Genomic DNA, 25,703 nt, shown 5'->3' on the forward strand with positions numbered 1-25,703 from the left:
GGCTAGGATGTTGGATATCTCTGGGACCACGGTTCTTGAGGCTGATCCTCCAATTAGCTGTGAACCATACAATCTCACTGAGATTGCAGAGGTGGTGAACCAACTGAGAGGAGGTAAGGCTGCAGGGATCTGTGGCATCCTGGGTGAACTTCTCCAGGCTGGTGGTAAGGCTGTCTTCATCCCAACCGACTGGAAAATGGGACTTGTCGTTCCTATCTGGAAAGGGAAGGGTGATAGCCTGGATTGCAGCAACTAGAGGGGGATAACACTGCTCTCAGTGCCGGGTAAGGTCCTTGCTAGGGTCGTCCTCAATAGGATCCGTGATCACTTACTCACCTACCAGCGACCGGAACAGTCTGGTTTTACTCCTAAGAAGTCTACCATCAACCGCATCCTGGCACTGACGGTTCTCATTGAGCGCAAACACAAGTATCGGCAGAGAAACATGTATGTGATTGTGAAATACCACATTAGAAGAATCTAGACAAATATAGGCCATTCAGCCCAACAAAACTCACCAGTCCTATACACATCAAGTCTAACTTTTCAAGTCTCTAAAGTCCTACTGTTTACCACACTACTTGGTCACTTATTCCACGTGTCTGTGGTTCTCTGTGTAAAGAAAAACTTCCTATATGTGTGAAATTTACCCTTAAATTTTCAACGGTGTCACCGTGAACTCATTCTAAAATAAGGGTCTCGATCCACTGTTCTAATTCCTTTCAGAATTTGAAACACTTCAATCATGTCTCCTCTTATTCTTCATTTGCTTAAACTGAAAAGGCTTAACTCTTTTAACCTTTCCTCATAACCCATCCCCTGGAGTCCTGGAATCAGCCTAGTCGCTTTTCTCTGAACTTTTTAACTTTTTCTAGTGCTATTATGTCCTTTTTGTAGCCTGGAGACCAAAATGGCACACAGTACTCCAGATTAGGCCTAACCAGTGTGTTATAAAATTTCAGCATAACCTCCTTAGACTTGCACTTCACATATCAGTGTGCTATATAACCTCACATTCTACTAGCCTTCTTAATGGCTTCTGAACACTGTCTGGCAGTTGACAGTGTCAAATCCTCCACAACTCCTAAATCCTTCTCATAAAGTTTACTCTTGATTTTCTTTTCTCTAATTGTGTATTCAAACCTAACATTTTTTACTTCCTACATATAATATTTTACATTTACTTACAATAAAATTTATTTGCCACAAATCTGCCCAAGCCTGTATGCTGTCCAAGTCCCCCTGTAATGATTCAAATGATTCAAGATTATATGCCAGTCCACCTGGCTTGATATCATCTGCAGACTTAACCAGTTTGTTACTTATACACCTATCCGAATCATTTATATATACAGTGAAAGCTCGGGTCACGACCATAATTCGTTCCAAAACTCTGGTCGCAACCCGAAATAATTTCCCCCGTAGGATTGTATGTAAATACAATTAATCCATTCCGGACCGAACGAGCTGTATGTAAATATATTTTTTTTTTGAAGATTTTCAAGCACAAAAATAGTTAATTATACCACAGAATGCACAGTGTAATAGTAAACTAAATGTTTACTTACTTTTTCTGTAATGTTTACTTCTTCTGCTTGGGCTCTCGCTCTCGCACACTCACTACACAGGGAATGCACAGGGAGAGACTGAACACGTGCGGAAATTATCGGCACGTACAAACCGGAAGGGAAACTGGCTTGCTTGTCACCTGAATGTGTGGTCATGAACAGATGCAAAAGTTTGGCAAACTTTTTGGTCGTAACCTGATTTGTAAGTGTTCAGAGACATTCGTGACCTGAACTTCCACTGTATATTAAAAATAGCAGCGGCCTAAGCACTGACCCCTGCTGGACACCACTCTTAACATTAGCCAATTCTGATAGGGTTCTTCGCACCATCACTCTCTGCCCCCTGTGCCCGAGCCAATGTTGTACCCATCTAAACACCACATCCTGAACGACCACTTCTTTTAGTTTGATGCCCACCCTCTCATGTGGCACCTTATCAAATGCTTTCTGAAATTCAACATAAATATAGGCTCCACTCTGATCACACCATTTTGTTGCTTTCTCATAGAATTCTAGCATCTTGGAAAACATGACTTCCCTTCTTCTGAACCCATGCTGACTGCTCAGTAAAACTCGTGTTCTTGCCATGTGTTGCTGAATCTTTCCCTTAATAAATATTTCCATTAACATTGTCATTCTACACCCATTTATCTAATTTCAGCTTTGGACAGGATAAATGAACAGCACTAGCAGCAAGCCTCTATTTTAATTGGGAGTGGAACATAAACAGCATAAATACTAATTCTGTAAAAAAATGATTAGTGTATTGAAGGACTGACTCGAACAAACTGACACTGACAGTTACTATTCCTAAAAAGATTAATAGTGAAACAAGCCTTAGTTCCTGAATACTGCATTTGTAAAATTATGCAAATAAAACTAAATAAGTATCTCTCTATTATAGAAGGAAATCCTGGGACGAGACATTCTCTGAGATAATTTCAACACCTGTGAGAGAGATCATTTCAGGTCCCGCGAGATAAGACTTTTTGCCAAGAGATTTTGACAAGTCCCACCTTCCTCTCAAACATTTGCAACCACGACCACAGTCCAATCACTTCTCATTCGTCTGAATGCTACTATCACACACCGTTCCTGCGCTCTCAGCTCCAAGTGGGGTCAGAAATAAAAGACAAAGAGTAGAAGGTAAAGTAGAACATCGTAAAGAGGTTCAAAAACGTTGGCATGATACACATGCAGAGCAGGTTAGAGATTATGAGAGTACTAAAATTTGAAACTCTCAAAAAAATGATAGTAAAGATCACATTTGCGCTAACAAACCAAAATTATTACTCGGTGAGATAACGGAACAGCAAAAAGAGATCAAATATACAGACAAAAGTGATATGACAGAAGTATCTAGTTATTGTTCGGCTTTAAACTTTAAGTCGGAGACTTGTAGATCGTCTAATTCATGTTGCCATCAGGGAAAAGTAGTGTTTCTTCCCAATGAAGAGGACTATCTGCGAGAATTAAAAGATTTGTTGTTTGGTGAAAGTGAAATCCACATACGCAAGTGGCAGAGTCACGAAGTGGCTGGCGTTTAACGCAGGTTGGGGGGTTGGTGAGCGAAGCCCCCTAGTTAAAAATAAATAAATCAGTAGTGCACTCACTAATGTAACCCAACTTACTATACAGGAAAAAGGGGTAAAACCTGAGAACCTTGGGGTTGTGACTGGGGTGGAGTTGCAGGACCAAGCTGTTGATGTTGAAGAAGGTTGATGAAGCACATCAATCCCACACAGAATTAGGAAAAGATGAAGAGGAAGATGAGATGACGACAATGACTTGAGACTCAAGTGCTAACATATGTCTTGAGTATTACGCATGAGTAATTATTACATTAAACCCTCCAATAAAATGACAAATCTGAAAATTCACCTGCTTACCTTGGTATACTTAGCAAATAATCAAGCGTTACACTCAGCTCATCCATGTTTGTCTGGTCTGAGCAAAGCGGAATTGTAAGAATCAGACCACTTCTTCGGTCTTTTCCTCCTATATACAACAAAAAAAAAAAAAATCAATTTCATGGCAAACATTCTAAAACTAGACTTATAAAAATCTATATCTGCATGAAAATTAACTAATCTGCACCTCACTTAAAGTACCACAAAAGGGAATAGGCATTTTAAAGGACGTTCCAATACAAAGTGTTCTTCTCATAACCTCTGCTTAGAGGCCTTGAAATGGGCATTCTCAAAGTGCTCATCCATTGTACTGTACATGACTGGAACAGAGATTTTAATTTCATAACTATGCACTGCATTAGCCCTGGAGAAAACGGAGTTGATGGGTATATGTAGGAAAGTAAATCTTTATGGGTTATTATTATTATTAGAAAACACTGCCACAAATGGATTTTCCTTCATGTTGTGCTTCACTTTGGCTTTCACAACTACTGTTAATATCCTGGCTTTGCATTTTGAAACTGACTGTCCTGTGCAGTGGCCCTGAAATGAATTAGGGGTTATTGATTACATCAAATACAACACTGCAGTCCCTCAACAAAAACAAATGAGAAATTAGAGATTACAAAATGGTATGGGACAGAGGCAAAATTAAAAAGGAGGTTACATATGAACCCACTAGAAGTTTTCAAATACAAATTCTACATAAGCAGCAAATGACTTGGCTTCTCTATTTTGAATGATCAGATTCTTTGCTTAATACTGTAACACGTGTCTATATAATGAGCCCTAGAGGATTTATTTTCTGCTTGTCTGCTGTGACAGCTGCATGCATAATCTGAATACATTTGGTCTAGAATATATTTAATTATTTATACATTTGTTCATTATTATTGAGCCAGAACGAACAAAAAAGGTAATGTAAACTTAGCCAGAAATGGGAGATAGCTCAACAGGACTGATCAGGATTTGTTTGCAGCCAAAAGACAAATATCTGCTCATTTCATAAAGATCCATTTCAACATTTCTACTTCACTACACTTTATACAAAACCACGTTTACAAGTAATTTGTGACTAGAGATAAAGGAGTTGCATTCTATTAAGGATGCAAGAACAAGGCCTGATCCTGTTTCTTGATTCATGAAGTGTTGCTCAAAGGACTGAAACCTTAGCAGCTTTCACTGCTCTTTCCAGGTGTCAGATAATCTCTTTTCAGCTTGGCTGCTTTGAAGCAATGTCACGACACTCTCCAAGTTCTTACCTGATAAAAAGGCAAGCCTTTTCTTCAGTACTGGTAGTATCGCTGTAGCCTCCATTGTTCAAAGATTTACCTTAAATTAGATAATCTGTGAAATAAAGAACCCAATCTAGTATGAGTGCCAAGATGCAAGCAAAATTTGTAATTCACTACTATTTAATAGAAAAATAAAAATCAGACAGTAAGCAGTCTAGAAAATTGGCAGCATATTAAACCAACATGAAGAATAATGCTCAATGGCCCCTAGGCTAAACAATGTCTTTAAATACTGAAATGTTAAATGTTTACACTCTATGTTTCTTGTTTCAACGAGAATTGTCTGCATTTAATATTAGCAAAACCAAGGAACTGGTTACTGACTTTCACAACAATAAAGAGCCTTTATGTCCGGTCACTATTCAGGGAGCGCATATAGAGGTGGCACACTCCTATAAGAACTTGGGGTCCATATTAGTAACAGGATGGACTGGTCTCATAACACAGAGGAACTATAGAAGAAAGGTCAGAACAGGCTCTTCTTCCTTAGACTGTGTTCCTTTAATATGGGAAGTGACATCCTTCACATCTATACTAATAAAAGGCAAAGCCCTCACTGACTGACTGACTGACTCATCACTAATTCTCCAACTTCCCGTGTAGGTGGAAGGCTGAAATTTGGCAGGCTCATTCCTTACAGCTTACTTACAAAAGTTAGGCAGGTTTCATTTCGAAATTCAAAGCATAACGGTCATAACTGGAACCTCTTTTTTGTCCATATACTGTAATGGACTGCAGCTCACTGGCCGTGAGAGGCGGGGTTGCGTATCGTTTCATCACGCCTCCCACGTAATCACGTGAACTGACTGTGAACGCAGTACGTAGAAAACAAGGAAAAGCCCCAAAGAGCGCTGAAGAAAACATTCATTACACAATTGAGAAGGCAGCGAAACAATAAGAAGCGAGCGAGTGACGCATACAAGCATATTCATAAGTGCAGCTACTGCGGAAACAAAGCACGGTGTAAACCATAAGTTTAAATTAAGTTTATAGAAACGCTCCCGCTGCCGTTTGCAATACCATATTCGCGACATACAAGTTTAATGAGAAGACACGAGGTATAAACGAGACTTTGGATCACTTTGTAACAGAGTTAAAATTGCTGTAGTGAGAAACTTTTAAGTGCTGGGTCTTAGCTAACATTAAATAAAGCTGTGGACATCGCAACATCACACAAGAGAGCGGCTCACGTGAACTGACTGAACGCAGCACATGTAATCGCTCATTACACAATTGAGAAGGCAGCGAAACAATAAGAAGCGAGCGAGTGACGCATACAAGCATATTCATAAGTGCAGCTACGGTGGAAACAAAGCACGGTGTAAACCGTAAGTTTAAATTAAGTTTGGCAAGATTGCATTTCCCCTGTACAACTATACGTTGCATTCTCAACAGTAAGCTTGCACAACTTGGTCATATTACAACTGGAGTGCTGAACTGACAACGTGGTATACAAAGAGAACTATAACAATCGTAATAAACGAACAATAAAACAGTGGGGAACCCGTGGATTAAATAAAAAGGCCTCTTCCTTTGCGAAGCAAGGAAAAAGGATGGCCTTATATGGCGTTCGTTTATAAAACAGCGGAGAAGCTGTGTAAAGACTGCTTCACAAAAAAACAGCAGAGCGCCTTATATGAGCAGGTAGTCAGCTAAAGAAGGGAATCAATAAATAACTATAATCGTAATAAATGAACAAAAAATAGCGGAGAATCTGCGGATTACATAAAGGAAATGGGTACCTGAACAGAAAAGTGAGTCTCAAATACCTACACAATAACTATAACAATCATAATAAACAAACAATAAAACAATACAGAACCGCTAAGCAAGGAGAAAGGACGGCCTTATATGGTGTTCGTTTATAAAACAGTGAACAGGCTGTGTAAAGGCAGCTTCACAAAAAAACAGATCCTTAACAAAATGTTATTGGTATATTCTCCCTCAATTTAAAAAGGTTTTCTTTTCTTCTTAATTAAAATTTAAAAGCAATACTTCACCGCTGCGAAGCGCGTGAATTTGGCTATATGCAGTCATACAATCAGATTGTGATTCAGACTACGAATGCCGTGAATATTATATATATGTGTGAATGTATGTATGTATGTATATATGTATGTCTATATATATATATATGTATGTCTATATATATATATATATATATATATGTATGTCTATATATATATGTAGATATGCATATATTTATGTGTATATATATATATATGTACATATGAATATATATGTAGATATGTAAATTTGTATATGTATATATATATGTATATGTGGATGTGTATATGTATGTATATATATGTATATGTAGATATGTGTATATGTAGATATGTCTACATAACCTCTTTAACACACTACTTCTCCGCTGCGAAGTGCGGGTATTTTGCTAGTCTTCTATAACTCTCTGATGGCCAGTGTGGTGTGCAGGGATGGAAACTTCACTTCAAGAGAGGCCCACCGAATCAACGAGCTAATTAAAGGTCAGGCTCAGTAAATGGGGCACACTGTGGACCTGGAGGTACCAGCAAAGGAGAGAATGAAAACAAAAAACAAAGCGCCATTATGAACAAAACTGCACATCCTCTCTGTGACATATTAACACTGAGGAGTTTCAGCCAATGAATCATTTAGCAGAACTATGCAAACAAACACAACTGGAGCTCCTGAATACCAACGGTAATACACATATATAGTGCCTGACTGGAACTGGGACTGCCAAGTTTCTTTCTAATTTTCTTGCTTTTTAGTCATTCTGCTGTGTATTTAGACCATAGCATGGATGTACAGTATATATATTTATCTATCTATTTATGTGTAACTTTATTTAAAGAGCTTCTGTGAAAAGCCCTGAGGACAAATAAAGTTTGTTCGTTTGTTTTCTCTGACTGCCTGCCTGTCTGTCTGTCTGAATCAGCAGACATTAAACAACACCAGCTCTCAGACTAATAAAATTAAACCACAGAAAGCATTTAACATATAGATTTAGCATTCACTTGCATGGTGGCACAATGTTTAGTGCTGCTGGGTCATGGGGGAATGAGGGGACAGGGAGCGAAGGACAGGCCAGGTTTAGAGCTATACATGGAGGAACAAACAATAGTGTAAAAATAAAAATGCATAGTAATATAACTTATAACCCAACGTTTAAATGTAAAAGGAGCAACACATTAAAAATAGCTTGCCTTATTTTTTTGGGCCCGTTTTGGGCCTGCACCAAACTAACATCATTTTGGGCCAAAATTTTTAAGTGCCTTTCAGACAGCCTTGGGGTCACAATCCCTCCTAACCCATTAACAACTGTGTTCGGTGTTCTTCCAGATGGACTTGAAGTGGAGAAAGAGAAGCAAACGGTGATTGCATTCACTACACTTTTGGCACGCAGACTTATTTTGTTAAATTGGAAGAATCCTAACTCTCCTCTGATAAGTCAGTGGGAAACCGATGTTTTATATTATTTGAAATTGGAAAAAATCAAATTCTCAGTCAGAGGATCTGTACAGAACTTTTTTAAAACCTGGCAGGACTAAATCAATATTATTTTAGAATAAGAGAAATAACTATTACCATATTTAATTCCCTTCTCCATTTTTTATTTACCTATATATATTTCTTCCTTTCTTTTGTTTGTTGCCGCCTTATTAAAAAGCCCTAAGCAATTCTCCTTTGGCTAAGCTCTTTCTCAGGGGTGGGGTTTGATTTATCTTCAATTTTTTTTTGTTATAAATTGATCTATTTGTATGGAATGATTACAATAAAATTAATAAAAAAAATAGCTTGCCTTAAATGCTACAAGTATCGAAAATTGAGTTGGAACTTTATGTAGCAGAACATAATTATGATATTACAGTAATAATGAAAACCTGGCTAAACAACAAAGATGGGGTTGAGTATAACATAGAAGGAAAGACATTTTTAGGAAGGACAGAAAAAACAGAAAAGGAGGTGGGGTTGCTATTTATGCCAAACAGAATTTAAATGCAGGGCCTCTTCAGTTAGACGATTAGCCCCATCTTAGGGAGGACATGTGGCTTTGCCTGGAAACCATTAGGGGGAAAAAGGCCTTCTTTTAGGAGTGTGTTATAGACCACCAAATGCAGACAGTAATTTCAACACACATCTTTTTAGTAATATTAAAAAGACAAGTTTACAAGGGGGAAATTATACTCATGGGGAACTTTAACTATCCGAATATTAATTGGAATAACCTTGCAAATAGCAGAGCATAAGAGCAGGAGTTTTTTTTTTTTAAAGAAGTTATCAGTGAGTGTTTTTTAACACAGCATGTTAAAGCACCAACACGTGGCGATGCCTGTCTAGATTTAGTATTTTGTAATAATCAGGAGAGAATTGAGGGGGTGGAGGTGATTGGTATGGTAAATTTTGAGCAGATGCGGCAAAGTCTAAGAACGATAGGCTGGGATAAGCTTAAGTGTGGAGACAGTCGAGGAGCTATGCATAATAATGCTTACATACATAAATTTGGAATTAATGGAAACTTTAAACAAAACTCAGCAGTGGGTGAAAGACGCCAGACACTGGTATCAGGAATGAGTAGAGTTATACTTTCAACTGGGCGACATATGGAGTATGTGGCACAGACTGCGTACCATCACAGACTACAAGGAAAATCTCACGCGACGGTAAGTGCAGACTCTGTATTTTCATTTGCTTACGAACTTGACGCGTTTCACACCTGTTTTGAGGCTGGTTATTAAAATAATTAATTTTTGTTTGTTTTTAAAAAAAGTGCATTAGGCATTCAAAATACCCCTCTAAAAGTACAGTTAAGTCTGCTTTGGAATAAGTCCAACTTGGTATACGTCCTGTCTGGAATGCAATAAATTTTGCTTGGTATACAACCTGTGTTTGGAATACAACTCGCATGCTACAACACCGCGTGTGGTATAGCGGGTCTGCAGCTTCAAGAAAAGGGCCAGGTTTTAACCCGTATAGCTGTGTCGTTCTCTGTGGGCGCGACTGCACGACCGCGGATGAGTTAATGAGGTAGTTGGAGCGAGTCGCACCTGCACAGGTGGGCTGTGATTGGAAAGAGTGAGACTACATTTTTAACCTCGAATTTTATTGGATTTATTGATTGTTGTTTTTATCCCCACAGAACACTTGTTTTTATGGATATTTATTAAATAATTATTTATTGAAACCAGATGCACTGCACTTTGTTTGGACACTGATTTTTGTTTTAAATAAAAGCACTTGGCATTCTTGCACTATCCCCTGGCTTCATTTGAGAATTGTCCTCATTTGTCCGCTCATCTCGGTGACATAACCGACACTGTCGGGTTCAGGGCTTCCCCGTAAGGACGTATGAGAGCGTGGAGCGGACCTGCATCGTCTAACAGCACGCTACCCTACGCTGCCCACGAGCGTCAGTACGCCAGTTGCTAGCATTCAGTGAACAACCCACACTATAACTCTATGTGAATTTTCACGTGCTTTTGTGGTTTTTTTGCGTAAATTTGAATTGATTGTTAAAAAGTATGAAGGTGGCATGCGTATCCGGGACATGGCTGATGCTGCATACCGTATGTCGAGAACGACGGTATCTATGATTGTGAAAAACAAAGACGTTATTGAAAAGTAAAGTGAGGTTAAATTTTCATTTATTTCATCTAATTGCTTTTGTATTCATGTATTTTGGTATCAAGTAGTGTTTAAACTATTTTATACAACCCGATCAATGTATAATATGCCAATAACAATAGGATTTTTTTTCATGGGGACGGATTAATCATTTTCCCTTTATTTCTTTCTAGACAAAGAGCCCGTTTCAACAACGTAAATGAAACGGGCACGAGTTTGTGTCAGCAGTGTATGAAGAACAAATGATAAGTAACGAAGAAGTTGTTTTGTAATGATTGTAGTCCGCTTTACTCATTACTGTACAGGCTTGTACTGTTAGTTGATGAATTTTCCAGGCCTATAGTATACAGGTGCTGGTCATAAAATTAGAATATCATGACAAAGTTGATTTATTTCAGTAATTCCATTCAAAAAGTGAAACTTGTATATTAGATTCATTCATTACACACAGACTGATGTATTTCAAATGTTTATTTCTTTTAATGTTGATGATTATAACTGACAACTAATGAAAGTCCCAAATTCAGTATCTTGGAAAATTAGAATATCAATTAAGACCAATGCAAAAAAAGGATTTTTAGAAATGTTGGCCAACTGAAAGGTATGAACATGAAAAGTATGAGCATGTACAGCACTCAATATTTAGTTGGGGCTCCTTTGGCCTGGATTACTGCAGCAATGCAGCGTGGCATGGAGTCGATCAGTCTGTAGCACTGCTCAGGTGTTATGACAGCCCATGTTGCTCTGATAGTGGCCTTCAGCTCTTCTGAATTGTTGGGTCTGGCGTATTGCATCTTCCTCTTCACAATACCCCATAGATTTTCTATGGGGTTAAGGTCAGGCGAGTTTGCTGGCCAATCAAGAACAGGGATACCATGGTCCTTAAACCAGGTACTGGTAGCTTTGGCACTGTGTGCAGGTGCCAGGTCCTGTTGGAAAATGAAATCTGCATCTCCATGAAGTTCGTCAGCAGCAGGAAGCATGAAGTGCACTAAAACTTCCTGGTAGACAGCTGCGTTAACCTTGGACCTCAAAAAACACAATGGACCAACACCAGCAGATGACATGGCACCCCAAACCATCACTGACTGTGGAAACTTTACACTGGACTTCACGCAACGTGGATTCTGTGCCTCTCCTCTCTTCCTCCAGACTCTGGGACCTTGATTTCCAAAGGAAATGCTAAATTTACTTTCACAAGAGAACATAACTTTGGACCACTCAGCAGCAGTCCAGTCCTTTTTGTCTTTAGCCCAGGCGAGACGCTTCTGACGCTGTCTCTCTGGTTCAAGAGTGGCTTGACACAAGGAATGTGACAGCTGAAACCCATGTCTTGCATACGTCTGTGTGTGGTGGTTCTTGAAGCACTGACTCCAGCTGCAGTCCACTCTTTGTGAATCTCCCCCACATTTTTCAATGGGTTTTGTTTCACAATCCTCTCCAGGGTGCGGTTATCCCTATTGCTTGTACACTTTTTTCTACCACATCTTCTCCTTCCCTTCACCTCTCTATTATTGTGCTTGGACACAGAGCTCTGTGAACAGCCAGCCTCTTTAGCAATGAGCTTTTGTGTCTTGCCCTCCTTGTGCAAGGTGTCAATGGTCGTCTTTTGGACAACTGTCAAGTCAGCAGTCTTCCCCATGATTGTGTAGCCTACAGAACTCGACTGAGAGACCATTTAAAGGCTTTTGAGTTAATTAGCTGATTAGAGTGTGGCACCAGGTGTCTTCAATATTGAACCTTTTCACAATATTCTAATTTTCCGAGATACTGAATTTGGGACTTTCATTAGTTGTCAGTTATAATCATCAAAATTAAAAGAAATAAACATTTGATTAAACATCAGTCTGTGTGTAATGAATGAATCTAATATACAAGTTTCACTTTTTGAATGGAATTACTGAAATAAATCAACTTTGTCATGATATTCTAATTTTATGACCAGCACCTGTAATATTGAATGATGAATGTTCCAGTACAATATGGAATAGTACTAAGTATAAGCACCACAAACCTGATATAGGTGTATTGAATGAATGCGTAATTGAATCAGAATGCGTAATTAGGCCTCGAGCTGTAGTTGAAATCGCCTTTCAGGCCTCTAGAGCTTTAATCGAAGTCGCCTTTCTCTTTGAATTTTTGCAGCCGGAAATCCGCCACCTGCCGCGATGTTGGGGTTGGATGTCGGTCTCGTAAGGTTTTTCGGGCAGCTGCGCAGAAGGCGACTGCGCATTCGGCTTCGGGAGTGAGTGAGTGAGTGAGTGAATGAGTGAGTGAGTAGGCAGGTGAATTATGTATTAAGATGGGAAAATTTTGTTTGGTATACGTCCTGTTTGGTATAAGTCAAAGGATCTGGAACGGATTAAGGATGTATACCGAGGTACCACTTTATATAAAAAACACTAACAAAATCAACTAATATCAGAGCTGTACAAAAAGGTGATAGAACATAACCCAAAATAGAGCATTCGAGGGAAACAAGTAATCATCTGGAAGGCCATGAAGGTATGAACTAAAAAGAAATGAAAGTGCTGAAAGGCTAAGATGACAGGAGGAGCACATAAAAGAAAAATGGAGTGTCATGGGAGACTGGAAAAATGAAGGCCACTGTTGAAAAAGTTCCCACCAGATATTACTAGGAGTTATGTGGGAGGCTCTAAAACCAAGAAGAGGAGGAATGCTTAGTCTGATGAGATTCAAACTGACCTTCTTTGCATAAGTGCCACTGCGAATACACATCACCCCGAGAACACAGTCCTATTCATGAAACAAAGATCGAACAATACCATGTTACACATTTTCTCCGCATCATGACCAGAAAACGAGTAAATATTGGATAAAAGAAATGGAACAGAATATAAGGAATAAAACGAAAGGCTGCTTCAAGTCCTAGGGCTGGGAGGACTCTACTTTCTAACATAAGTGCCACAAAACAAAAAAGGTCACTGTTTAAGACAAATAAAGTTAAAAGCCTGCACCTTAGTCAATGGAAGAAATTTGTGGTGACAGCTTTAAAAAAAAAAAAAAAAAACTGCTTCTTACACTTAGAGAATAAAGGACGTTGTGTGCCTGATTTTTAGTAATTAAAACAAAGGGTTATGAAGTATATAATTGCATTAGAAAAAACATCTGTTTATGATTAAGAGTAAACATTCCTATTAAGTGCGTCATGATTTTGTACTGCAATACACACTGCATATAAAACACATGTATATAAGTCAGAAGGGACGGGGAGGCAGGGGGACAACATTTTAAGGAAAGGGGGGTAAGGGGGATTTCCTTTAAGCCCACACACAAGGCGACCACAGCTCATTGACTCATCACTCAGAGCAAAGCCTGAGCAAAACAAAACATCAGGCAGTGCAGTAAAGAGAGAGGACAGCAAGAAAACACAGTCTAATTAGCAGAAACTACAAGATAAGAAACTCACAGTGATATAAGCATGCAGTCTATGCTGTCACTAGGAGTAGCCATTTAGTTTTAGACTAACCTTCAGCAGCTTAACCAGTTCATTGGGCTAGTAAAAAATTCAGACATCTTCTTCTGGCTTCATTTTCTTAAAAAACAAAAAGAAAGAAAGAAAAGTTAATAGTTAAACAAAAGTATATGGGACACTTCCAGCTAGGGTTGCAGTGACACCACTCAACAAAACTTATTTCATCAACACAACAGAATACAAAGTACCAGTACAAGCACTCTTACTTAAAAGAAAGATATAAGATTTGTAAAAGAATGTGTAAATAATACTTGATAGTCACCATTACTCCCGAGTCAGGTAATCCTCATGCAACCCTAATCTCAACCATAGTATTAGGATGGTCTATGAGAATGAAATGCATTGAGAAAGATACAACTGACTGGGCGTGTCATGTAAAACATCACTGGTAAATAACAAAGTGGATTAAAAATATAAATAGTATATTAAAGATAGACTCTTGCTTTAGCTTATTTATTGGTTCCAGTTGCCGATTTTATAAACTGACTTTCAACGGCAAGTATATGACAACTAAAAGAGTTACGAGGTTATCGATAAATAAAAAAATGTCATTTTAATATAGGAGATTATCACCCATTTAATATAGAAAAATTAAGAATGTCCTTTTTTTGCCACCTAGCTCCATAGACTATAAGTAAGCACATACTAATTAAAGGGTCAGTAATTCAATTTTAGCAGGTTGGATAACAGCTAGGGTGTCCAAGGATCTCTTAAGAGTTAAACCTTAAAACATCACACCATCCAAAAAGGACATTAGAGGGACATTTCCTCCCAACACCCGTACTGAACGGACTTCTGTCAATATGAATGATGTGCACTTATAGTCTCAGTGATGGATCACGCCCTGCATTGATTTACAAACAGGTTAAGTTTGAAGGCAAGAAAAAAAGCAAAGGAACATTTAAAAGTCAGAACCAAAAGAGAGGTGTGCTGTGGCATTCAGCAGACATAATTTATACCACCACAAACACAAAACTGTTTCTAAATGTGCGTTTTAAATGCACTTCCTCTTATGGGTACCGGCCATTTGCTTTGCCTATTGAATTAAACAAAAATGTACAGTACAAAAATCACACAAAAACCTTAAGAATTACAATACACAATGGCCTCTTTAACAAAATGGAGAAGGTTGTAATTTAGTGTGAGATACTGGCAAGAACTCCGCTTCTCTAAAGGAGCCCTGCTGCATTATGCAGACAGAGTGCTGTAGAAGCCTGAGTGAGCAAAATAACACGACACTGGAGGGGAAACAAAAAACAAAAAAACTACCAGAAACTACTCAATGCGACATGATGAACTGCCCTCCATCCCACTGGAAAGGCATCCAAAAGAGGGAGATATAAATCACCAAAAAATAAAAACAAAAAAAAGGCCTGAAAGCAAAAAAAAAATGTTGAAACGTTGAGATTCCCAGCAAATGAGTTTGAAGGCATGAAAACATTAACTAAAGAAACCTGTATGATTTAGAATATATATATTTAAACAATAATTAATGTCAAATATTTATTGTAAGGATGGCTGGGGCAAAGATTACATGGGACAGGGTAAAGCAAGTCTGAGGCAGGCAGTAAAACTCTCATTAGCCATAGTGGAGCCTCTCTGCACATTAACATGTTTATGATGGGATGGCCAGGAGGGTGCAAGTGATGTCATGGTGTGTGTGGGGGGGTGAGGGTATAACTACAGGAATTCAATGAACTTCAATTCAATTTAGTTTTGTTTAGCTGTCATCACCTGCATAGGTAGAGGAACCCTGGAAAGAGGGAACAAAGTGTTAACTAGGGACTGGAGACTTCCTGCAAAGGGAATCCTTCAGCAGTCAAAGTAAGGCCAACGGAGGGGCTCCTGCGAGGTCAAAGAAAACATTCGGGTCAGCAGCTGGCATTAGATGGTTCCAACCCAGGACTTGTGAGCCTCTACCATCCATTTAAGAAAGCACACAGCATGGACACAGTCATGGAGGCCGATCCCAATTACAGAATGTTATAGAAAAACTACATACTGATTAAGCTTAACATGAGCTTTAAAATCACGTAGATGGCCACTTTGTTAATTTAAAGGCAGTTTAAAGAGTTTTAAATGAAATCTCAAAATATGAGTGGTATTCAGATGTCCTTTTTAAGGAGATGCTGTTCAAACACAAAATTCAACTCTCCATCAAATGTGAGCGTTGCTTAACTACAGCGCCTTCACGAAGTATTAGGAACCGTTCGTTTTGTATACATTTTATGTTGCAGCCTTGGGCCAAACTTATTTAAGCTAATTTTTTCCCTTATCAAGCAACAATCAATACCCTAGAACAGGGGTGGGCAATGTCAGTCCTGGAGAGCCACAGTGGCTGCAGGTTATTGTTCCAACCCAATTGCTTAATCAGAACCAATCCTTGCCAATCTCAGACCTTACTTATTTTTATGTCTTGTTAGTCTGCAATGTAAGGTTCTTATGTCGTAGATTCTTTCCTATCCAATGTCGTCCAAATGATCTGAAGCCTAAAATGTGTAATTTTCAGTCTGTCCTATTTTTCTATTAAGTTTTTTATTAAATCAAACAGTGCATGATGAACGCACACAGATGTAAATGGAAACAAGCAAGATGGAGAACTGCTGGCTGCTTTGTCATTTACATCTTTTTGCTAATAAGGAGCCATTAAAACACTGAATACAGCAGTTTAAGACTGAAATGAGCAATTAAGGGTGGGGAATCTTAACAAGCAAGACCACTAAAATGAAGCATCAATGTGTCACTTAAGCAATAAGTGCGTCACCAGCAATAATTGACTTCTCATTAAGAAACTGGGTTGGAACAAAAACCTGCAGCCACTGCAGCTCTCCAGGACCGCCATTGCCCACCCCTGTCCTAGAATAAGAAAGTAAAAACAGGACTTCGACATTTTTGCAATTTTATTAAAAAATAAAATATAAAAAAAAGGAAAGATCCCATTGACTCAAGTATTCAGACCCTTTGCTATGACACTTGAAGTCTGGCTGAGGAGCACCCCATTCTATTTTGGTCATCACTCAGATGTTTCTCCATCTTGTTTGGAGTCCATCAGTGGTTAGTTCTGTGCACTGGACTGATTAAGAAAGGCACACACCTAAACTGAGAGCACAAATACGGTGAATTCAGGAAGTACTCTGACCCTTTACTCAATACTTTCAATGTGAATTTCCCCTTGGGATTAATAAAGTATCTATCTATCTATTTCATTTATGCTCGTTTTGCTAGCAATTCCATCCTGCAGTCTTCGTGGGTTTGACATGACAAGTTCACACACCTGGATTTGGGGATTTTCTCCCATCCTTGTCTGCAGGTCCTCTCAAGCTTTGCTGGGCTGAATACAGAGCGAGTATCAGCGGATAGGTATTTTCTGGTCTCTTCAGAGATACACGATTGGGTTCAAATCTGGTCTCTCTGGGCTACTCAAGGATGTTCAAAATGTTGTCCCCTAAGCAAATACTGTGTTATTTTTGCTTTATCCTGTTGGAAGGCGATGCCTTCAGTTCAGTCTGAGGTCCAGGATGATCCGATACTGGTTTTCACTAAGGATATCTCTGCTTTGCACCGTTCAGCTCCCAAGGGTCTCAAAGAAAAAACAACCCCACAGTATGATGCTGCAAATGTGATGGTTCACCATTGGAATGGCACTGCACAGTTGAACAGTGCCTGATTTCCTCCAGACATGGATAGCAGCCTAACAGTTCAATCCTGGTTTCATCAGACAAGAGAATCGTGTTTCACATAGTCTGCCTTTTTGCAAACTCCAAGTGGACACCTGGGCCAAGTCCGCCAATTCTCTAGTACAATGCAGGTCAGCCAACTCCTCCTCCAGTTCAACGACCCTGAGCTCGAGGTGCTGGATCAGCTGGCATCTCTTGCAGATGCAGCCCTCATAGACAACTGGCTCTTCCAAACCATCATGTAAAAAGTCCAACATCCAACAGGACTTGCACTGCACTGGCCTCATTGTTAAAATTTGATGTGGGATTAGTAAAAACTGCCTTAACTTTTTTTTTCTTAATTTTGTACTGTACCCCACCCCTAGAGCAACTGCAGGTTAAGAGCTGGTACCGTACCATTATAAAATTTGGGTTTTTGGTAGCTTTTTTACTTCCAGTATACTGCGCAATGCTACAGCATGGTATTTGATTTGGAGAAGCTCATCCAAATAAAACATCAACACAAAACATTCAGCAATAGGACAACTGTAACCATCATTGTCCAACAACCTCCAACCCACCAGTATAACATCTCAGCAAAACTGGATTTCAAGTACAACTGGGGTGTTTAAAATAAGTTCCAAACCAATTTCTTAATCAGAAGCCAATTATTGATGCCAAAGACTTTATTGCTCAAGCAACTTTGAGATTCATTTCAGTTGTCAAGACTGCCAACCCTCGATTGCATCTTTTAATCATCAGTAGCTCAATTAAGTCTTAACTGCTTTTTCTTTTTTTAATCAGCCACTGATTTACATTGAGACACACATACCAAAAAGAACTAGCAGCCCACCAAACATTTACACCTCTGTGTATCCAGTTAAACAAAATATTTAGAAAGAAAAGAAAGGTAGAAAAGCAAAAGACTGAAAATTTCTACTCTACCCCGGGTCACAAATTTCTAAAACGGGAGAGAAAAAAAAAAAAAGTTTACATTTTTAATTAAAATTCATTTGACTTTCTAATTAAGCAGTTGGGTTGGAACAAAAACATTCAGGCTGAGGTTCAACAGGCAAATGTTGTTTGCCTGCCTATGGGAAAAGTCATTTCCAATAAAGGAGCACTGGAATCATCAGGAAGAAGGGTCCTTTCACCTGATTGGCTGGCCCAGCACTGACTCCGCTGTAGAATGGCCAGCAGTGGGAGGTGGCTAGTTGGCCGAGGTCTCCAAAACTCTGCCTGTGTCTGGCTTGTCCAACTCCTTTTCTACAATCTGGCTGTGGATCTACAAATTAGCTGATGGACAGATGATGTTGTTTTTAATTTATCTTCATTTGTTTCTACTTTGTTTTTGATGCATTTGAACAAATCTGTACCTGTATATGTGCTAGTTTTGTATTTAGTGGGTGTTATCATCTATTCTTCCATTTTGCCTCGAGTGTGGTTGCGGTTTGTACTATTGTATTCCATTTCTGAGGAGGCCATGACAGATCGGCCATCAAGCTCTGTGAAGAGGATTACTTGGGTTCTGTTTTGTGTGTGGTAGTTAAACCCATTTTTTGACACCCACTGCATGCCCAACCTACCAGGGCTGGGGTCTCGCTCTGAATCGCCTTTCCTAAGAATTCTTAAATTTTGTTTCCCTTGGTTTTTTTTCCAGTCTTCTTTTAGAGTTAAGTCTGGGGGGCCATCAAAATAAACAGTGCCTGTTAAAAAACATTGAGGCGTTCCTTGTATGATTTTGGGATATACAAGAAATAAACTGTGGTTGTTGCAGAATATGAGCAACCTGGATATACGCATTTACAGTGGTGAGAATTGACTACCGAAGTAGATTCTTAGATTATATCAAAAACTTTAAGTATTTGCGACCCGAGTTTTCGTAATAGTTTTAACACTAGAATTACCAGAGTCTACGAAAAAACCCGTAGATCCGGCCCACCTTAAAACCGTTCTCACCTCTCTTTTGTCTTCTAAATGTGCCGATTAAGAGGAGCAGCGAGCAGCCGGCTATTCCATCCCCCACCGTCGCAGAACGTTCACTAAGTGTTCCCAGCTCATGCCTTGTTTGATTATCTGGGAGTGACTGAACTGCTGGAGTTTTAGAATGGAAATAATAGATCGCTATTTGGAATACATGCATTTCATGCATGTTTCGTTTCTACAGTAAACTGTGTAAACACATTGCTAAAACAGAAACTTTTTCATATTTTAGTAATAAATTTTACAAAATGTAGGCATAAACTATAGAATCTGTGAAACCTGAAATCCAAACATCAAATAAACACTTTCACAAAAGGTTCAAGGATGATACAACAGCTTCCGTGGCTTAACGCTACGGTTTGCTGACTTGGAGCACAGCTGCCCTACCGTGCTACAGAGACGTGAGTTCGATTCCCAGCTTTGAAGAAAGTGGGTTTTTTTTCCTCAAACGGACATTGAATTTATAAATTGGTATGCACTGTAAATCGTTAACTTTAAAATGTCAATCGCGGTTATTTCTGTTGATTAATTCATGCTTTTTACTTAGAGTCAGAACAGGAGCTTTTTCAGCTTATTCAGCTTCTGATCTGACTCAAACAGTTCCAGTATAACTTCACACCCGATCTGACGCTGTTCATTTTCAAATAATATTGCATTACTTCGACGATGTTTTCTGATTGGTACTATTCGCGTCATAAAATGATTTCTTCAAAACGTCACATACATTTGTCTCTTTCTTTTTTTAAAATGTGCGTTGTAGCACTCAGCAACTGGCCACCTGCATGTTCTTGCGCACACTGAATAAGACAGCGCTATATGCAATCATCAGATTCAAATGTTAACAGTTATATGCCACAGAACGGAAATCAGCAGTTCTTAGCATTCCACCACACAAGCTGTCATATCAACCGCCTACTGTAACTTGCTTTCTTTTTTCTTCGTTATAGTCTTGAATAAAAGTGCACTTGTTTTGTTATACTTTTACATCAACATATGTTCCTGTGTTTGAGCTACATGGGCATGCTCAAAAAATACACATATAATGCCACGAAAAGTACATGCAGACACTTCAGTTCGCAAGCATTGGTACGACAATGCAGTCACAAGTACACTGCAGACCTTTAGCGCGTCTATGTGAAAACAGCATCAGATGGGGAGTGTCTGATGATTGCATATAGCGCTGAAGTTACTGCTCTTTACTATGCTTTCCTCTGCATGTCCTGGAGTACAAAAGAAACAGCATACAGCAACACGTGGGGACTGGCAATATTGGGGGAAAAAAAAACACGCGGTCGTATGTATCGTGATACACTGCAGAACTATAGAGCGTCTTTATGTGAAAACAGCAGTGTCAGATGGGGGGCGGTAGGGAAGGATCCTGAACGCGACTGAGACAATGAAAAGTGAATTTAAAAAAAAAAATAAAGCTAACCTTTACAAATATCATAAATTACACCGGCTGTTACAGACTGAAATCAAATGTATCTTTTTATTCTAAAATAGTGAAAATAAGAACACTTCTCAAATGGGAGTTGTGCAGGATCGAACTCATGACCTTCTGATTCCCAGTCAGCGACTGATACTGTTGCACCACGGAAGCAGTGATAGCTAATGCGTGTCAATGTTGCACACTAAGGTGGCTTTTTTTGGCGGTGTCTTTTTTTTTTTGTACCTTTTGTGAAAGTGTTCCTTTGATATTTGGACTTCAGGCTTCATACATTATATAGTTTATGCCTACATTTTGTCATTTGCTACTAGAATATATAAAACGTTTCTGTTTTAACATTGTGTTTACACAGATTACTGTAGAAATGCAACACATATGAAATGCGTGTGTTCCAAATAACAATCTATTATTTCTACTCTAAAACTCCACTTCACTCCCAGATAATCAATCAAGGCATGAGCTGGGAAAAGCCTGTTTACGTTCTAAGTCGTTGGGAGGGATGGAATAGCCGGCTGCTGGCAGCTTGTCTTTATCAGTACATTTAGATGACAAAAGACGCTGGCGGAGAGGTGAGAATGGTTTTAAGAAGCGATTTAAGGTGGGCCGGATCTACGAGTTTTTTCGTAGGCTCTGATAATTCTAGTGTTAATCACGCCCCCCTAACGTTTTTTTTGAAAGGAGCCCACTAATATCAATTTGTTCTTTTTTAATTAATGATATATCATAGATGCATATTTTATTATACCTACTTAACTTTTATCGACATTTATCTTAACCTCTATATTTAGGTTTAGGTTTATTTGTCATATATAGGTTAACACAGGGTCAACATACAATGAAATGTGTATGACGAGAAAAACAAGTCACTCAGCCTAGATCCAATAAAGCTAAAAAATAATTTTAAAAAATTACAAGTTAAAAATAGACAAGCCATATAAAATAAAATGTGTACGTATAAAAGAAGTTATAGAGCAATATGAGTTGAATGAGCAGCAAGTACAAATGACAGTTATTGCACAGATAATGTTTTATATGTACAGATGCATATTCCATAAAGTACAGATGCATGTTCCGGTCAGTATTCAGAGTGTGTGCAGGTACAGTTTGTGTGTAAGTAGTGCAATGTAGATGTAATGCAAGTGTATGTAAGTGTTCAGGTGTTGCTGTTGAGGAGTCGAACGGCCTGGTGGTAAAAACTGTTCTTAAGTCTTGTAGTCCGAGCAGCCAGACTCCTGTATCGTCTGCCAGACGGTAACAAGGAGAACAGCTGGTGTGATGGATGGCTGTGGTCCTTTATGATGCTGCTTGTCTTACGCAAGCACTGATAGAGGTAAATGTCTTCAATGGCAGGAAGACTCTTGCCCGTGATGTGCTCTGCTGCCTTCACCACTCTCTGTAGTGATTTCCGGCTGCTGGCAGAGCAGCTCCCATACCAGACGGTAAAGCAGCCCGTCAGCAGACTCTTGACCACACTCCTGTAAAAGTTTGAGGTGATGTTGGCATTCATGCCAAACTTCCTCAGCCTCCTCAGGAAGTAGAGCCGCTGGCGAGCTTTCTTGAACACAGTGTCTATGTGAAGGGTCCACAAGAGATCCTCAGTGATGTTTACTCCGAGGAACTTGAAGCTGTTAACCCTTTCAACTTCTTCGCCGTTGATGTAGATGGCCTGGTGTTCTCTGCCTTGTTGTTTCCGATAGTCCACGATCATCTCCTTGGTTTTGCTGACATTAAGAGACAAGTTGTTATCCAGGCACCAATTACTCAAAGCCAGCACCTCCTCTCTGTAGGTCATCTCATCGTTGTCAGTGATAAGGCCTATGATGGTTATTTTTGTAGTATCAGAATGTAGTTTAAGTTAATTTGTTTTGGTTTCAATAGATGTATTTTTCATATTTTCGATTCTTGTTTTCTTTTTTTCACATCTTCGCGCCCCCCCTTAGGGGGACCCACCCCACAGATTGAGAACCACTGGATTATATCATAAAAACTGTTAAATTTAAGTCAAGGACAATTATACAAGGCACTTGTAAGACCACATCTGGAATATTATGTGCAGTTCTGGTCGTGATACAAGAAAGACACAGCAACACTTGACACTGTGCAGAGCCACCAAGTGCATCCCAGGACTTAAGGACATGTCATATTGTGACAGGCTCAGAGAATTTAACCTGTCTAGTCTTGAGCAGAGAGGACTGCATGGGACCTATTCAGGTATTTTAAATCCACTGATAAAGTAGCTCAAGGTACATCAGCTTAAGAGTGAATATCATACTAGAGGACATCAGTGGAAATGAAGGGGAAGTGCATTTAAAACTGAAGGCAGGACGCACTTCTTTACACAAAGAGTTGTGGGACTCTGGAACAAACCTCCAAGACATGAAGTTGAAGCAGAAACCTCAACAACCTTTAAGAAGAATCTGGATGAGATATTGGGACATCTTAGCTATTAGCTAAACAAACAAGCTTTGGTGGACTGAATGGTCTCCTCTCATTTCTCAAATTTCTTATGTTCTCACAAGGCTGCCTTAAGTGCAAGATGCCACAGGATTTCAGGAGCCTTCATTTTTTTGGTCCTCTTTTCATTTTTAAAATTCTGACTAAGATCTATTGGTTGGTAATTAGGCCATGGAAGCCCCTGGTGTCTGCATATTTATTCTGGAATGATACTCTCATGGTAAGTCAAATTTAGGTCTCTTACTACATTCCTGCTTCTAAGATTTCAAAGAGCCCCAGGAGTACTCACTTGACTCACCGTTTTAACGATTTTTAGTCTGTAGACCTGTGTCTATGGAGTAATGTCTAGATCTAGAGAAATTTCATAACCCTAAATTGAAATAAACTCTGTTCTACTTGGCAACACAGCTCAGGGTATGTCTGTGACACATTGTATTTTCAGCATGGCTCACCTGTGAAATCGGAAGCAAACTTCCAAAAGCGTGCTGGCAGTGCATCAGATTCAGATATCTGAGTCCTTGCAATCCACACAATATTGAGAGCTCTGCAGTGCTCCATATGTGATCCGTAACTCCATTTCACAAAGAAGTCAGTAAGAGCCTAACAGCTCAGATTACAGACAGGCTATGGAAAATTAATTTGAGAGAGAAAGAGATGCCGTGAAGAGGCATCCTGAGTAGACAGGAATGTTTTTAAAAATGGAAAGCTGCGCATTATATGGCACATTAAATACTGTGATCGTCTTTGCTATGAAAAACAGACGATTTTTCCTTGTCATTGTCTTTTGGAAATTCTCCAAACATCTATGATTCATCCATTGTTTTAACAAAAAAAAAAAATATATATATATATATATATATATCCTAAACTATGTCGACTTTAAGGTGCAATGATAATGTACTCTCTGTGCACCTCATTATTTAACAGGTGTGCTCAAAGCACAATAATAAAAATGATGACTTGCAAAAGTAAACGTCTCTGCCTTTAATCCACAAACCTGAAACCAAAGTAATTTGAACATCTGCTCTCACTCAGTGTGACCATGTAACAGTAAACCTGTGGGCAGGAAATGCATGATGGGACAGCAGGCTAGATGACAGCTAAACTATTTCAAATCCATCCATCCATTTGCTAACAAATGTACTCATTTCAGGGGAATCCAGTTTATTGCAAGATACTCTTAGAAATCTCTGTGCTAATTAATATCAAAAGGCCAATTTAGAGAATCATCAATTAACATCCCGGTCTATGGAATATTAAAGAAAAACTGAAGAAACTCGAGAAAAACGCATACGTGTCATAAACTACAGGCACAAAACCCCCTTAGAAATGCCAAGAATTCTGGTTATTAGAAGATTATTAAGCAAACAAAATGTAATTATGTGCTAGCAATTATATCCCAACCTTTTCTGTTTGGTTTTTGTTTGAAACCCCCTACAAAAGTAATATCACAATTGAAGAACCACAACTTGAGCCACATATAGTACTGCGGGTGAACAAACTGAACTCAAAAGATAACTTCATCAACTCTTTCAATAAATTGTAAATTTCAATTGAGCAATTCACTTTTATAAATCTCAATAATCTTGTAAATGTGTCCCCCGTGAAGTTCAGACACCCCATTGTCGATGCGCATACACAAAGCTTCAAGCACTGCAAGAAAATAAACCATTAACGATTGAGGGATTTTGGGGACTGGAGACCATCGTGAAGTAATAAGCGGAGGTGTGTTGCTAAGCAATGAAACCCAGTCGACGAGCTTTGTCCCCTCATAACACCTGCACTGCAGTTCAAAAGCAGATGCGTGGCATAGCTGAAATTGTTATGCCACTACAAGGACCGCCAGCATGAAAGACGATCTGAGCATAGGCAGCAGGTGTTGCATCCAGTTTAGTCCCCTTTGGGAAGGCAAAAATTTTTAATCAAACCTCGAAATCAGTGATATTTCACGATCAGGGATGGCACAGAAATCAATACTAGACCTCGGCCTTCTCTGTAGATCATTGCAAAATTCATTCTCTTATAAAAGTTATTCACACTTTACGAATGGTCAACCCGCAGCAAGGAACCTGCGGGAATGCTTATTTCTGTGTCTTATTCACAGGTGCCAATCGTGTGCACAATGCTCAAGTCTTTTCGTTTCATAGAACAGGAGCACTAACTCATATATGACTGGCAAATGACAGCAAGACATCAATTGCACTATGATGAAGTCGGACAATGCACCTCACTCAATTCTAGCTAACTGCAATGCAGACTTCCTCTTTGTCGCACCCTCTGAAAT

At 39.1% G+C, this 25,703-nt stretch overlaps 1 protein-coding gene across 2 annotated transcripts in view; it reads right to left on the reverse strand.

The window, feature by feature from the left end:
• sestd1 (SEC14 and spectrin domains 1) overlaps nt 1-25,703 on the reverse strand; it is a 186,733-nt gene that overhangs the window by 111,986 nt on the left and 49,044 nt on the right. For both annotated transcript variants that reach the window (XM_028806200.2, XM_051930628.1), the window contains exons 2-4: nt 13,874-13,939; nt 4,741-4,825; nt 3,458-3,566 (exon numbers count right to left, since the gene is read on the reverse strand). In XM_028806200.2, the coding sequence (XP_028662033.1) occupies nt 3,458-3,566; nt 4,741-4,795 (164 nt within the window). In that variant the 5' untranslated portion in view covers nt 4,796-4,825; nt 13,874-13,939. The remainder of the gene's footprint in view (nt 1-3,457; nt 3,567-4,740; nt 4,826-13,873; nt 13,940-25,703) is intronic.

Source organism: Erpetoichthys calabaricus, chromosome 8 (genome assembly GCF_900747795.2).
Source record: "Erpetoichthys calabaricus chromosome 8, fErpCal1.3, whole genome shotgun sequence".
In the NCBI taxonomy this organism is placed as follows: Eukaryota; Metazoa; Chordata; class Cladistia; order Polypteriformes; family Polypteridae; genus Erpetoichthys; species Erpetoichthys calabaricus.